Source organism: Pan troglodytes, chromosome 6 (genome assembly GCF_028858775.2).
Source record: "Pan troglodytes isolate AG18354 chromosome 6, NHGRI_mPanTro3-v2.0_pri, whole genome shotgun sequence".
Classification (NCBI taxonomy): Eukaryota; Metazoa; Chordata; class Mammalia; order Primates; family Hominidae; genus Pan; species Pan troglodytes.
Genome location: NC_072404.2, coordinates 28,542,948 through 28,559,442, shown reverse-complemented (window position 1 = coordinate 28,559,442; position 16,495 = coordinate 28,542,948). Strand labels below are relative to the sequence as shown.

General features: G+C 43.3%; 1 protein-coding gene across 4 annotated transcripts; it reads right to left on the bottom strand.

The window, feature by feature from the left end:
- Window positions 1-333: 333 nt before the first annotated feature.
- On the bottom strand, window positions 334-6,542 carry IL6 (interleukin 6). 4 transcript variants are annotated; one of them, XM_063815261.1, is made up of 6 exons: window positions 6,079-6,542; window positions 5,058-5,160; window positions 4,705-4,895; window positions 3,533-3,646; window positions 2,679-2,825; window positions 334-926 (listed from the first exon to the last, which is right to left on the bottom strand). In XM_063815261.1, the coding sequence occupies exons 2-6, from the start codon at window positions 5,074-5,076 to the stop codon at window positions 759-761; spliced, it is 639 nt and encodes a 212-aa protein (XP_063671331.1). In that variant the 5' UTR covers window positions 5,077-5,160; window positions 6,079-6,542; the 3' UTR covers window positions 334-758. The 4 variants fall into 4 exon arrangements, with proteins under 4 accessions (XP_063671331.1, XP_518992.2, XP_016801024.1 ...); XM_518992.8 differs by lacking the exon at window positions 6,079-6,542 and having other exon boundaries at window positions 5,058-5,181; XM_016945535.3 differs by lacking the exons at window positions 4,705-4,895; window positions 6,079-6,542 and having other exon boundaries at window positions 5,058-5,139.
- Between the last annotated feature and the right edge of the window lie 9,953 nt (window positions 6,543-16,495).

The following is a 16,495-nucleotide window of genomic DNA, read 5'->3' as shown; positions in this document are numbered from 1 at the left end:
ATACATACATATATAGTATATATATAGTATATAGTATATATACATATATAGTATATATAGTATATATACTATATAGTATATATACATATATAGTATATATAGTATGTATATAATATATATACATATATAGTATATGTGTGTATATATAGTATATATGTATTATATATAGTGTATATATGTATTATATATAGTATATATAATATATAGTATATATGTATTATATATAGTATATATGTATTATATATAGTGATTGATTAGCTTTTTTTGGTCGTGGTGGTGGCAGTGACAAGAAACTTGTTTATATTAAGCTTCACGTGACACACTCAAAGTTGCTGAATTTTTTAAAATGTGATTTATTGGTATAAAAACCATTTATACATTATATAAATACAATATAAATATTTCTTTAAAAATATGTATAAGTTAGCCATTTATTTGAGGTAAGCCTACACTTTCCAAGAAATGATCTGGCTCTGAAACAAAGGATATTCAAACTGCATAGCCACTTTCCATTATTATTTCAAAACTAATACATAAAATATTTCAAGTGGTACTTCATAAAAATATAAATATGACTTACATAAATTAACTCAGCTTCACATATTTAAATATTAATAAATTAAAAATAATTAAAATAGTGTCCTAACGCTCATACTTTTAGTTCTCCATAGAGAACAACATAAGTTCTGTGCCCAGTGGACAGGTTTCTGACCAGAAGAAGGAATGCCCATTAACAACAACAATCTGAGGTGCCCATGCTACATTTGCCGAAGAGCCCTCAGGCTGGACTGCAGGAACTCCTTAAAGCTGCGCAGGATGAGATGAGTTGTCATGTCCTGCAGCCACTGGTTCTGTGCCTGCAGCTTCGTCAGCAGGCTGGCATTTGTGGTTGGGTCAGGGGTGGTTATTGCATCTAGATTCTTTGCCTGAAGGAAAATGAAAGTAAAAAGGATTGTTTAAATGTTGAATAAATCCTTTGCAGTGGAGGGATGCTCTGGGCTATGGGATGATGTTCAAAAGTGAAATGTGAGGTGAATGAGATTAACTGGGGTGTCTGCTCTGAGTAGGACCCTTCCATAGCAACAAACTTCTTTTTTTTTTTTTTTTTTTGAGTCAAGGTCTCGCTCTGTCACCCAGGCTGGAGTGCAGTGGTGCACAGCAACCTCTGCCTCCTGGGTTCAAGTGATTCATGTGCCTCAGCCTTCTGAGTAGCTGGGTTACAGGTATATGCCACCATGCCTGGCTAACTTTTTTGTATTTTTAAGTAGAGATGGGGTTTTACCATGTTGACCAGGCTGGTCTTAAACTCCTGGCCTCAAATGATCCACCCACCTCAGCCTCCCAAAGTGCTGGGATTATATCAGCACTGTGCCTGGCTCACAGCAACCAACTTCTAATCATCCCTTTGCTGTTCTGTCTCCCATTAGACCACAAGCATCCTGAGGGAAGCACCACTATCATTTTTGTTTGTTTGGTTTTGGTTTTTTGTAGAGATGGGGTCTTGCTGTGTTATCCAGGCTCGTCTTGAACTCCTGGCCTTAGGAGTTCAAGGAGTTCTCACCTTAGGCTCCCAAAGTTTAGGGAATACAGGCATGAGCCACCAAGCCTGACCAGCATCACTATCTTATTTGTTTGTATTCTGTCATATGAAATAATGCCTGGCACATAGTTCATATTTAGTATATGAATGAAGAGCCCATACTTAAAGGCATTTTAATATGGGTTCTTCAGTGGCCTCTAAATCTAATACTTTTCTCCAGTTTCCCTCTCACCATCCCTTTAGGATCTGTTGAAAGACCACTGATCCGGTGGTGTAAAGAGGACTGGGAAACACCTTTCCATAGACCCACCATATGGGATAAGTAACTTGTGGAAGGCCTTAAACCTCCAAGTGTGGTCCTGGAATTCTGCAGCATCACCAGGGATATAAGCCTGGTAGAAATTTGACCCTCAAACCCACCCGAGGCTTGCTAAGTCAGACTCCACACCACAAGAAGATGCCCGGGGAATTCCCATGCATGTTAACATATGAGAAACCCTGGCTTAAGTAGAAATGGCAGAGGCAGGATCAGCACCAAGGGTTTCATTCTAGGCCCCTTCTTATTGAACTTTGGCTCCTCCACATGCTAGCCAGCAAGTCTTTACTCCCTGCTGTCTGAATAGCCAGCTACTGGTGGCCAAAGCCTTTGGTACCTCTTTCCACCCTTGAGTCTCTGACCATTTCTCTGAACTAACTCTCTGGTAAAAGGTAGGAAAAAGAATTGAAACAACCACAATGAGAAGAATGTCACTTGGCAATGACTAAAATCTTAAAATCATTTTGTGCTCCTTGGTCTTTGTTTCTGTGGATCACTGGCTGGAGTTGGATGCACTTTTTTCTGCCCCCCCCCCCCCTTTTGTTTTTAAATCTCTTGCACTATTAAAAATTGATGTTAAAATCTACCTCAGTTAATATATAGTTTAAAATACAGTTATTGATGTCCTTTGCAGAAGAGAGCCAACCGACCAAACAAACAAAAAAAGATTTAACAATAACAATCAGAAACTATTTCTCAGACTCTTTTGTTTACTTGTAGCCTTCTCTTTTGGAAGTGGCATTGCATCCCTGAGTTGTCCAGGACACTGTCTTTGAGCCTGTCTTCCCCCACACCAAGTTGAGGGAATGAGGACACACCCACCTTTTTCTGCAGGAACTGGATCAGGACTTTTGTACTCATCTGCACAGCTCTGGCTTGTTCCTCACTACTCTCAAATCTGTTCTGGAGGTACTCTAGGTATACCTCAAACTCCAAAAGACCAGTGATGATTTTCACCAGGCAAGTCTCCTAAGAGGAAAGATGGTGGGAAAATTGGTTATCGCCAGGAGATAGAATCAATTTGAAAAGTTAAAATTGCCACAGTTCGACATCTTTTCCCTCTGCTCCTCTAGAGAACTTCAAGTACCTCTTAGGCAGCATGTTTTGGGACATTGGACAGCACCATTTTAAATAACTGGACAATCAGAGGCCCCATATAATTAGTTTTATCCAAAGCCCAACAGATGCTAGAATGTGGCAATGGGGATCCTTCTCTGATTCTCCCCCTTGATGTTCTTCCTGAACTCTTGCCCTTATTAATGCTGGGCTGGAACCTCCTTTTATAAAATAATCAGAAGACAGTGCAGGTTATCTCACTGTGGAGAATGAGCTGGGCAGGGAGGGAGGGCAGACCTGGACCCTGCCAGGGGCAGCCAGACAGGGAAAAGGCCCTGAGACTACCTTTCCCAGGATGAACTAATTAAACCTGTGGGAGTTTTAAACATTTGACAGTTGTTAAAATCTCACCACAGTGGCACCATCTTTGGCCATACCTGTCCAAGAATAAACTACCTTTAAAAAAGCTTGAAGTTGGCCTCCTCATGAAATTTACATAACATTCTTTACATTTACCCACTTTTTATTGCTGCCTGGATCTATATGTATACAGGCACTGCATGCAAGAGGGAGAAGTTTTGCCTAAGGAATAGTGAAAAGTGAGTGCGACAAGTTGGTACCTCATTGAATCCAGATTGGAAGCATCCATCTTTTTCAGCCATCTTTGGAAGGTTCAGGTTGTTTTCTGCCAGTGCCTCTTTGCTGCTTTCACACATGTTACTCTTGTTACATGTCTGGGAAAGAATACCAGAATTGTTATCACCTAAGTGCCCCTAAAACAAACACCACTAGAGGGCCTTTTCATTGTTCAACCACAGCCAGGAAAGTCTCTAAGAAAAATGAAGCTACAACTCATTGGCATCCTGGCAAGCAAATTCCAGTGGAGTGGGGGCACACTTGGGTTCAGTTCCAAGCTCACCTGTGACTTTAGGTGTGTTACTTAATCCTGAGTCTCAGTTTCCTTATCTCCAAAAACCTTCCTTGCAAATTTGTTTTGAAGATTAGACACAATATTTATTTAAAGTGCCTGGCACACAGTAGATACTTAATAACAGCAATTTTGACAATAATTAGGTGAATATAATTCAAGCCATAGAATGTTCCAGCAGGAAGGACCTATGAGATCACCTAGTCCACCCCCAATTTTACTGATGGAGTCCAGAGGTGGTAGGGAATTTACCCAAGATCACAAGGCTGGTTTGGCAGAACCAGAATTCGAGTGTGGGCTCCCAATCTCCTCTCCTGTGTTCTTTTCTTTCTACCAAACAGGACCAAAATACCTTGCATTGAAAGTGGGGAGATGCTTTAACCTATTTATGATTTGCCACTTTTGTGGGCTCTGAGGTATGAATCTTAGCTGGAATGGCTTTGAGGAATCCTAACCATTGAGTTTACATAACCGAAAAGTACTGCAACTGCTCTGAGAAGCTGAACATGCCTTTCAGGTGGCACTTTTCTAGTCCTTCCAAAGCCTGGGGGACAAAAAGGAGCTTCACAGACCTAATTTTTTGGTAAGGGAAAAGGAAGCCCTGAGAAGCAATAACCCTCAGCTCATGCCAAGGGTGGGCATGGATTTCAGACCCATTCTGCATTTTCCAGAAAGGAAAGGAACCTCCTGACACCAGCAAAGGATAAATACAGAAGTCAGTCTAGTCGGCCCCGTTGGCCTCAAATCTACAGTGCTCTAGAACCCAGCAAAGACCTCCTAATGCAGGCAGCCCCCGGCCACACGCAGGGGCAAGGGGAAGGCATGCGCACCGGGCCCTTCAACCCCATCGCCAAGCCTACCCACCTCCTTTCTCAGGGCTGAGATGCCGTCGAGGATGTACCGAATTTGTTTGTCAATTCGTTCTGAAGAGGTGAGTGGCTGTCTGTGTGGGGCGGCTACATCTTTGGAATCTTCTCCTGGGGGTACTGGGGCAGGGAAGGCAGCAGGCAACACCAGGAGCAGCCCCAGGGAGAAGGCAACTGGACCGAAGGCGCCTGTGCCGGAGGGGAGCGAGCGCAGGGGTGAGCTGACAGCACAGCTGGGAGCCTGCCTCTGCTGCTGGCCGCCCGCCAGCCCTCCCTGGGCCACACACCCCTCCCTCACACAGGGCTCGACCGCCGCTGGCAGTTCCAGGGCTAAGGATTTCCTGCACTTACTTGTGGAGACGGAGTTCATAGCTGGGCTCCTGGAGGGGAGATAGAGCTTCTCTTTCGTTCCCGGTGGGCTCGAGGGCAGAATGAGCCTCAGACATCTCCAGTCCTATATTTATTGGGGGTTGAGACTCTAATATTGAGACTCATGGGAAAATCCCACATTTGATAAATCTTTGTTGGAGGGTGAGGGTGGGGCCAGAGCGGGTGGGGCTGATTGGAAACCTTATTAAGATTGTGCAATGTGACGTCCTTTAGCATCGCAAGACACAACTAGGGGGAAAAGTGCAGCTTAGGTCGTCATTGAGGCTAGCGCTAAGAAGCAGAATCACTCTTCCTTTACTTTCTTTTTTTCTTTTATTAGTGACTCAGCACTTTGGCATGTCTTGACAAAGAGTAAAGCTGAAGTCATGCACGAAGTTTTACAAAGAGAAAAAAAATAAGCTAAAGCTATGTTTTTTGAAAAAAAATTTTTTTTTTCAGTGACCAGATTAACAGGCTAGAATTTAGCGTACCAGTTAATTTGTATTTGTAAAAACCGAAGATGTTCTGAACTGAGTTTCCTCTGACTCCATCGCAGCCCCCCAAGCCTGGGATTATGAAGAAGGTAATACTACCAGTCATCTGAGTTCTTCTGTGTTCTGGCTCTCCCTGTGAGCGGCTGTTGTAGAACTGCCTGGCCACCCTCAAATTTCGTGCAGTTACTTCAAGGCGTCTCCAGGTGGAGTGTGTGACTCCTTTTTGCCACCGCGTGGCTTCTGCCACTTTCTTCACCTGCTTCAGCCCACTTAGAGGAGGTTGGCTGCTGCCCTGCCCTCTCCCAAGTGACCCCTTGGGAATCCTCCCAGTGAGGACTTTGCTCTCTGTGCCAGAGGCTTGCCTTGTGCTGCCAGTGCTCTCCCCATTGCCACTGAGTCTCTTCACCACTGTTTCACTGGGGCACCTGCATGGGCCCCAGGTCTCCTGGAGCCCTGAAATTACTGAAGCCCACTTGGTTCAGGGCAGAAAGGGGGAGAATACTACTCACCTCTTTGTTGGGGATGTCAAAGGAGGACCTTGTGGCATCTTGTAGAGTTTGTGTTTATCGCTCCCTCTCCCTGTAAGTCTTGATTTGAAATCAAAAGAAGCTAGAAGGAAACTACGGACGCAGGCACGGCTCTAGGCTCCGAATCTGCTTCCCCGTCGGCACCCAAGAATTTCTTATTGGGTCAAGCTGGTTCAGAAGCCCTCTTCCCTCAGGATGGTGTCTCTTGCAGGAGGATCCTTGGTCTCATGCAAATGGGCTCTAGACTAGGTTGTCCCTCCAGTCTCCAGAGACCCAGACAGCTCTGAGATGGCTTCAGGCTGAAACCAGACCCTTGCACAACACCAAAACACTTATTTACCAAACATGGTGTTACCTTCACAATCGGTTTCTTTGCTTTGCTAAGAAGAGATCTCTTCAAGATCGATAAAACAGTGACCTCTGTTGGGCATTTACTCAAGTTTTGTTTCGTGCATAACATTTCAGGACCCGCCTGTTGGGGAAAGTGAGGTCATCCATTCTTCACCGATTGTCTAAACAGAGAGACAGTGGTCCTCTGCCGCGGTGGGATTTTTTGGTGTGAAAATGAAAATGGGGGAGGATGGCTGGATGGTTTCATTTTTAGTGCTCTCCTGTCTTAAGCAACGTAGACACTCCTGAACCAAGTTCTCTTTCCTGCATGAAACGAAGCCACTGCTCCCAGCTCCGCAGCTGTGCACTGTGATCCGTCTATGTAATGTGAGATTGCTTTTACTCAACTATCTATTTTTTAGAAAATACAATTCAATAAATTTCAAGTACTTGAACTGAGTGACACAATACAACACACAGATTTATCTTTTCAATAAAAAGTGTTTTTTAAATAGGAAGTTCGTGTTCATGATAAAATGTTCAAATAGGACATCAGGGCATGCAGGGAAAAGTGTCTCCTTCCTCTCCTGGCTCCTTTTCCCAGAGGTACCACCTAATTGCCTGTATTTTCAACCAAATCCTCTGTTATCCTAGCCTGGGAAAGGTTTTCTCGTCTTCCCAGCTGTTTGATCCTGGCTGTTACATCAAGGACCTGTGCCCTTGTTTATTCACCTATAAAACGGGGGTAATAATAGTTCTTCCTTTCTAGGGCTGTTGTGAAGATGGAACGTGATGCAGTGTAAAAAATTCCTGGCGCATAGTAATCCCACAATACATGCTAGCTCTTTGAACATTCCTTGGCTCAGAGTCTCTGCCTTGGAGAGCTCTTCCAGTTCGGCTATATCAGTTCACCTGGTGTCTTGCCTATGAAGGAATTATGAATGAACCAGGCCTCTGTGCCAGCAATGAGCTGGTCTCCCAATCATTTTCCCTCAAAAGAAATGAGATTCTGTGTTTTGTTGAAAATGTTTTATGGCACAAAGTGCAAAATGAAAAATAATAATAATTTTCTTTTTTGAGAACATTAAGATCCCCAAACCAGGTCTCTTGTTTTAGATAATTAGTCCAGCTTGTGTCTTGCTCCTACTAGACTTTTTCCAAGCCTTCCACTAAGTGTTTTTATGTCAGAATTCCACAGCCTTCCCTGTGCATGGTGATTGCCATTAATTCAAACTCCTGATAGTGGCCCTCGAGGGTGAAGGGGCCTGATGCTTCTGGGGTCAAGAAAGGGCAAACTGTGGGAAGGCATGTGTGTAGGGAGCTTGGAGACACTGTCTGCCCCCTGCACATCGCAGCATGGCACTTTATTAGTATCAATGCTTTGGGCTGGAATTTGCTTGTGGGAGAGATGAGCTCTACCTTGCTCCAAAAACGTTGATGTAACTGACATGTGCAATTCCACAATGATAGCTTCCTTCCTTTGCATCTCAATGGATTTCTCGCGTGGAGAGCTCATTCTTTGTTTTTTCTTGTTTTGTTTTGTTTTTTCTCTTGAGGAGTCTTGCTCTGTTGCCCAGGCTGGAGGGCAATGGCATGATCTTGGCTCACTTCAACCGCCGCCCCCCAGGTTCAAGCAATTCTCTTGCCTCAGCCTCCTGAGTAGCTGGGACTACAGATGCATGCCACCACGCCCAGCTACTTTTTGTATTTTTAGTAGAAACGGGGTTTTGCCATGTTGGCCAGGCGGGTCTTGAACTCCTGACCTCAGGTGATCCACCCGCCTCGGCCTCCCAAAGTGCTGGGTTTACAGGCGTGAACCACTGTGCCCAGCCCCTTGTATTTTTTAAAGGGCAGTTTTAGGTCATAGCAAAATGGAGAGGAAGGTACAGAGATTTCCCATATATTCCCCTCTCCCCCCAACTCTCCCCCGTATTTTAGTATGAATACATGACCAGAAAAGTCTGTGCTGTCAGCATTTATTAACTAATACTTTAGTTGCTGGATTGCATCATAGCTGATGTGAAGTGAGCGCCAGCTGAGATCAAGAGAGGCCAGACAAATGGGAGGAAGCAGCAACTTGGCTTCCTGTGCCACCAGTGTAGGGCTGGCATGTCCTATCTGGGTCTCCCAGAATTACTGCCCATGACTGCTTTCTTACATGATGGTGGAGTCCAGTTCAGAATCTAGTAATACATTTGAGACCAAGGGGGAAAAGTAGCTTCCATTTGGTACTTAAGCTCTCAGGAGGAGAAGTGTTCTCCACGTCTCAGGAGTTAAGATGTAGTGTTGTGCTCTTTCTCTATATTCTGGGGGTTGGAGATGGATGAGTCTGTGATTTAACAGGAGGGAGTACAGCAAGAAAAAACGGGAAGTCCTGGGTACTAGGGAACTTGCAGTTGCTGCCAGAATGTAGTTTCACTTGTTGCCAAGTCGTAAGAAGTTTGTAAACTGAAACAGTGGGTGATTTAACAGCTTCTTCTGGGGTTGAGTCCCACTGAGCAGACACCAGGCTCTAAGGCTCTGGGAAATGTCCTGCTTTGATGGTGGTATTACTTGAAGAGAGAATTTTAGGGACATGTGGTGTGTCAATTTAGAAAGAGCCAGCTGATGTTGGAGGGCAGCCAGGCCTGGTGACCAAAGCTCTTGACAGTTTCCTGCCTGGTCTGGTCTCAGTCCTGGCTTTGCAGCCTCAGCTCTGATGTCCTGTTGTAGCTCCTTGGTCTGGTGAATTCTTGGTCTGGCCTCAGCTTTTCTGAGGGGGAGGATGTTCAGGGGCTGGACCTAGCTCCTCCTAGACTAGAGAAGGGGCACATCTGCCCTGCTGTGTTTCTCATTCAAAACTCTATAGGGAGGTCATCTGTTCTGTGCCCTCATTATTTTGCTATGTGACTTACCTTCCCCCTGCTGAAGTGGAAAATCCCAGGCATCTTGGGAGGGAAGTAGCCTCTCCGGGGGCAAAAAGTGTAGATTCTCTTTGCCTTGGGACACCCCCGTACCCCTTTCCGTGGGTCTCTAGGCTTGGAAGAGAGTGCCCTGATTGCAAACTTCTCTGAAGCTAGTTTGCTGATGAGAAAAATGGCTTTGCTGGTCCTGAAGAAGGCCCATTTGGCCCTGCCCCCATGGCTGGGGAGGTCCCTCGGACTGAGTTTCAGTGCTTTGCCTCTTCTCCATCTGTGGGGTAGGCTTTCTATGGTGGTGGCCACTGGTTCTGCTTTATAATTAGGAAACTTCAATTTGTCAGCGAGCAGTAATACGTTCATTTATTATCACGAGTCATTTGAGCCATCTTTGGTTTCTCCAAAGATCTCAGTTCTCTGAGTTCAGTGTCATCAGCAGAAACTAAGCATGCAAAGCATTGGCTGGTTTTCTCTACTCTTTTCCCTCAAAATTAAGGTACTAAGAACCCATTTGAAATCATCACATGTAATGGCCAGACCAGGGGATTCTACTGGCCTGGTTATGACGTCTTTTACCTCCCTTCCTTGCCCTTTTGGTTAGTTATTTGCTAAAAGGAGAGTGTCTTAGTCCCTCTGAACTAAGCCTCCTTAGCAAGCTGAATCCATGAAGAGAGGCCATTCTAGTCTTCATGGTGGAATAATTTCCACGAAATGCTTTGGACATGTTGAGGACTCTGTAATTCTGAGACATTGGGGTCCATTATTTCTGAAGATGGGTACACCTGGATTGATTTAAAATGTTATGGAAGAATTCAGATCCAGGTAAGCAAGTTGAAGAATCATAGGCAATTTCTTCAAGCTATTGAATTCTATGTCATGTGTACCTATGTATGTGTGTGGATGTCTGCGGCACAGAGCAGAGCCCTTGGTCTATAGACCTACCATAGATATTGTTCCAAGGGGTGCTGCCTGCCTCATATGAGTGTGGCCTTACAGGCCTGGGTACCCAGAAAGCCTGGACCGGCCATCTGCTGTCACTTTTCTCCCAGGCCTGCAGCCCTTCCTGTGCTGCTGGATCTGTACAGTGGTCTATGTCTGAGCCACATTACTGTGTCCCCCAAGGGCACTGTGGGATTCCCTATATCTCTCACCCTGGAAGCCATATTTTCTATGTGCTACTTTTCTGTGGGTGAGACGGGGGTCGGGGAGAGGTGGGGACAGGAGGGAAGGCACCCATCAGCTTGGCAAGTGATCTGGATGTGTGGAAATGGCTTCCTATTGCCAAAGGCTTGTTTGGGGGCTTGCTGCCTAAGCAGTTGCCACCAAGTGCCTCAGATCCTCCTATCTCTCTAGGACAACCAATAGAGAGGCTGTCATGCACATTCTTTCTCTGTGTTAAGTTTGTTCACCATGGGCCCAGTGAAACTACTGAAGACACCAGGTATGTAGTCAGGGGCAGGTCAGGTGTCAGAGGGAAATTTGAGTCCTGGGCTGTTTCTGTCTGACATTGTGTGGGTAATCGGTTGGCCAGGCTTGTAAAAGCCCTGTTGCCCTTCTTGGCTTGATTTAGATTGCAGGATTCAGAAGGAAGTGGGGGTTTTATACTGCCAGCAAAAAATTTTGGCTGAATGTAGGGTTTCCCTGAATTAGGCTTGTCTTTTTACTGCATTGCCAAATCCTCGGCTTCTTGTGTCTTGGGAGTGTAACTGTTGGCAGATGAAAGTGTTCAGATGATGATGAACTGAGGATTTGGGGCAAAGTACTCTCCCACCTTAGGGGTTTGCTGAATTCCCTCCTAGCTCCAGGATTCTGTGGTTCTGTGATTCTGTGGATTTTCATTAGCCATGCTTATTAATCAAGAGTCTACTGTTAATGGGACTATAGGAATAGGAGTCTCTAAATTAAGAAATACTTTTTGAAAGCCCAAAAGCCTGATGCTGTCTTCTAGTTCCCACCCAAGGACCTGTTAGTGGAAGTGCTTTGACTGGGCAGGGTGCCACCCATTTTGACATGCCCAGATCTTAGTGGCTTCAGGGAGAGACTAAACTGATTCAGGAGATTCTAGAGCCCTGGTAAGGGCTGCTACCTGAAAGGAGGTAGCAGATTTCTTAATTATTTCTTAATTATTATACAAGCATAATTATTATACAATTAATTATTTCTTAATTATTATACAGGCCAGACCAGGCTTCCTGGGTACCCAGGCCTGTAAGGCCACACTCATATGAGGTATTCAAATTAAATGTTTTTAATTTAAAAACAAGTAATACATTTTCAATGTAGAAAACAGAAAAGAGAGATAAACAAAAGGAAAAAATTATAAAATACATTATCTTAGTACCCAGTAGTAGTCATTGTTATCACTATGGTGTAATCATTCTAGTCATTTGTACATTTTTTCATATGTATCTAGGTGTAATGGGAAAATGCCATCCATGGCGTTTGATAACCTGCTTTCCCTATTTATACTCCTTTGTATGCGTAACATTCTGGATAACTCTGAGTAGAGGTGAAGTAAATAATAGCTGTAGGTATACCAATCAGAGTTCAGAGGGGAAACATCAAGTGAGGTTTACAGATGACTCCTGCATATGCACACAATTCACTTGTTAAGGCACGGGGAAAGAGTTCATATCTTAATGGGGGTAAGATGCATTTAAAATAATCACTGAGTTTCCTGGAGGGTTAACTTACCAGTTGTTCATGGAGCAGTGTAATCCCTAAATCAAGCTGTGAAAATTGTTTGGCATCATGAAAATGAGTTTGCAGTTCAGCTGAACTTTGCTTTTCAGCTGGTTCTGGGATATAACCATGCTTTTGTTGGACCCCACAATGGGCATCAGTAGCTCATTGCTCTTCCTTGGTGGCAGGACATACGGAGAGTTGTCATGAATGATGGCATCATCATCTTTTCTCATCTTGTGTGGCCCGTTACCTCTAATACATTGACATTTCTTATCAAGGTCTGTTTTGCAAGGCAAAAAAAATGTAAACCTTGATAAGGACTTTGTAGTCTTGCAACATTTCTCTCCTTTCCATCTCCAGGTCTGGTTGTATCTCCCTCAGGTGGCCTCTCGCTTATTGTGATTGTGTTACTTGTGCAAGAGAAACTGCATTTCCTGTGGGAGCAGAAGCAAGACCCACCACAAAGCAGAGAGCTTCTCTTGATAACGGTCAGGGAAGGAGTTTGAGTGTTTGGCCATGGTCTTGCTTGAGGATTCTGAGATGCTAAAATGAGCTACTGTTGGGTTTTTTAGCATTTCTTCTCTCTCTAGAACTCATCAAAAATATAATAGTAAGCACCAATGTGGAATAGTTTTGAGGTACTGAGTGAAGTCCTTTGAGGATTCATGGCCTTTGAATTCTATAACGACACCATTGTTTTCCTTCTAAGGTACTTTGAGTAATTGACATGTAGGATTAATCAGGTACTTATTGGATGCCAGGTGCTGGACTAGAGGCTTTACACACATTAATTCATTTGAACTTCACTCTATGGAGGGGACTATTTTATTCTCACTTTATGGATAAGAAACTGAAGTTCAGAGAGGTTAAATGATTTACCTGAGATGATGCAGGAACCCAGAATCATGAAAAAAGTTCATTGGTCTTTGGGAGAAGAGGTAAAATGGGGTGGGTAAATTGGGGGTAGGGTTGTCAGAAGAACAGTGACATGATGAAAGTATTTCATCTGAGTGAGCAGGAAGAAGACCCCAGGGGATTGTAGTCTGGGAGGTGGGCTCAGAGGCTGTTGCAAACATCTCAGCATGAGACCAGATGGAGGAGCCCAGGCAGGGTTGCACAGGAGCTGGCCGGTTCAAGAGAGCCAACTGTACTGATCTCTTCCCAACTCTACATTAAGTGACTCCTGATGGTAGCTTGAAATTAGCGTGGAAACATTACACCGTGGAAATTGGCAAATGCTACAATCAGAGCCCTCCCTTCCCTCTGTTCCTTAGCTAGTTGTTAAATATCTTCCAGAACATAAGTGGGTCCAAGGAAATAAAAGGATATTTTGAAGGCAAAATCAATCCATTCCAGAGATTAGTTATATTGTATGAGTTCTATTTGGGGAGTGTAAGAAAAGGACGTATCAAAGGCATTAAGGATTATTTGATCTTCTCTCATTTCAAAGGCAATTGATCACAAAGCTTTTTAAGGAAAGAGATTGTTCTGGTCAAAGTATGCTGCTTCTATACCTCACAATGAAGGCTGCCACTTTTATAAACAGATAGGCACAGGCTGCCACCTGAATGAGGGAGAGTTAGGATGTGCACAGGACACACCTTGTCCTACAGAATTATATGCGCTCAGATTTTCCCCAGCCACGTGCTGGATCATGGCTTGATGGATCAAGGCAGAGGCTGAGCCCAGCTTTTCTGAGCCATGGGATAAGTTAGAAGCAGAAAGTTAGTCACAGTGAGGGAGTTTGCTGCTGCACAGCAGCAGCCCAGGGGCCTAGGGATTTCTGCTTTGTCACTGTCTGTCCCATCCAGAGCTGATGAATGAAGAGGCTGGCTTTGGGGCCCTGAGTGAAAAGGACGAGGAGAGCCCTGAAGAGTTCTCGGGGTCTCTAAAGGATTGCTGCTTCTTGGATCATAAGTTTACTCTTAACTGTAACAGAATGACAGAACGTCACTTCTCCTAATATTATTCTTGGCATAGCATCTTGTGCTGCGTCCTTCTTGTGATTCATCTCCATTACAGTTCTGTTACATATTTCTACGATGTTGCATTAGAAGAACAAACAGTGTTGTTAAATCCAATTCCCTGTCCTCTTCTAACAGTACCCACTGATGACAGGAACCTGGTTGATACTTAATTGTGTGATAGCTAAACTTCAGAATATTGAGTAAAATGTAAAACTCCCTGAAGGAAATTTGGTTCCATTGCATGGCACAGCTCCCAGGCAGGTCACAGGAGACTCTATGCTACATTTTTTTCTCTCCGAAGCATGCCAGTCTTTTTAGAACAGTTTCAGTGCAGGGTAGAATGCCGTGACGTCTCTGTGTTCTGAACTTCTGTCAAGACTCAAATCATGCCTTGATCCTCCCGGAAGCCTCTGCTGATCAATTTCCAGGAATAGTGCAGGTTCTCCTCTGGGCTCTCCCGCAGGGGCATGTACTGTACTAATCTGTTTCCGGGCAGTGTTGTGATGGCACAGGCTCTGGAGCCAAACTGCCTAGGTTCAAATCCTTGTTCTGTACTTTCTAAGCTGAGGTCTGCTGGGAAGTTAACATCTGGGCTTAATTGTTCTCATTTTAAAAATGGAGGTAGCAATTGCACCTTATGTCACAGAGTTGTCAGAACCTATGTAAAGTGCTTAGCATCTGCCTGGCACATGGTAGGGGCCCAGTAAACATGAGCTATTAATACTGTTATTATTTTCTCCCCAGTTGATTGAGAGTTTCTTGAGGGCTCTATCTTTCTTGTGCGAAGGAATAGCATGAATTTGAGTACTTGGTTGGTGCACAGGATGGTAAACGAATGAAAGCTGGGATCTCCTTGGAATTTATGTGTTGGAAATAATCATCAAAGATTTAGAAGTAAAGAACAGTTTAATTTATAAAATTTTCTTTGTATATGTGCTTTCTAAAAGCCATATAAAATATTAAGCTTATTTGATTTACAAATTAGAAACAAAGATGGTCATACTTTACTCAAAAGTTAAGAAAAAAATACATGTACTTATTCCATATCACAGGCAGTATGGTTTACTAGAGAAGACATGGATTGCAGAGGCCGACTTGGTTTAAATCCCAGCTCCATCATTTACAGCTTGTGTGGGTTTGGGCAAGGCACTTCAATTCCCTGTGCCTGCGTTTCCTCATTTGTAAACTGGCAAATAATACTTAACCATCTGGGGGTGGTTGTGGGAATTAAATGAAATCCTATCCATTAAGGACAGTTATTGGTATATGCTAAATTGTTGGTAGATGATAATTGTTGTTGTTTAGTTGTTGATGTATTAGACAGAGGTGGGGCAAGGGAGACAGAGAGGAGAAGGGAAAAAGAGAGAAAAGCATCAACATAGACAAAGCAAGAAGGGGAAAGGCAGCTGAAAAAAAAAAAGCAAAACCCAAAATGACCACCAAAAAAAAAAAGGCAAATAAAGTGGCTCATAGATTTCATTTGGTTTTGAAATGTTTTAAAATTGTTTTTTGTAGAGACAAGGTCTCACTATATTGCCCAGACTGATTGTGAACTCCTGGCCTCCTAAAGCACAGGAATTACAGGCATGAGCCACCACAGGCAGCCATTGTTTTAAAATGTTATATGTTAAGTTTCTAGTTTTTACATAGGTAACACATACCCATGGCACAAAATTCAAAAGATAACAAAGAGTACTTAGTAACAAAATTACAAAAAAAATTTACACTTCCACCATGTGTGAGCCATTAGGGGTAACTACTGGGTTCTTGTGATTCCTTCTAGAAATACTTCATGCATGTATTAGCAAAATATTCATATTTCCTAGGATTTATTTTTATTCTTCTACATAAGTGATGGCACATCAGTTACACTGTTCTACATTTTGCTTTCTTTATTGAATGTGTTTTAGCAATCATTTCTTATCAGGAGATGCAGAATTGCTTCTTCCTTTTTAGCCTTTGTATTCCATGTATTTAACCAGTCCCCCATTAATGCAATTTTAGGTTGTTTCCAATCTTTTGTTATTACAGCTAAAGCGGAAATGAATAATCTTGTCCATGTGCGATTTCATACATGTGAGTGTATTAGTGTGATAGTTTCCTAGAAATTGAATTGCTGACTCAAAGGATATGGGCAGTTTTGAGATAGAGACAGATAGAGGTTGTACAAATTTAATACTCCCTCCAGTGATGTATGGGAACAGTTGTTCCTCATATGTTTATCAGCACATGATACTGTCAGTTTTCTTGATCTTTGCCAGATTGCAGAGGGAAAAACATATATCAGCGTAGTTTTAATTTGCATCTCTCTTGTATAAGTAGGATTGAGCACCTGGTCAGGTATTCAAGAACCCTTTTTATTTTGTTTTCCGTGAATTCTATGTTCATGTCCGTTGTCTATCTTTCTGTCAGTTATTGATCCTTTTCCATTGATTCAAAGCCCTTCTTGATATATTCCAAGGAGCAAACGTTTGTTTTTCACGTGTCTTTTAAAATTTATCATTCATCTTTCTGCTTAAT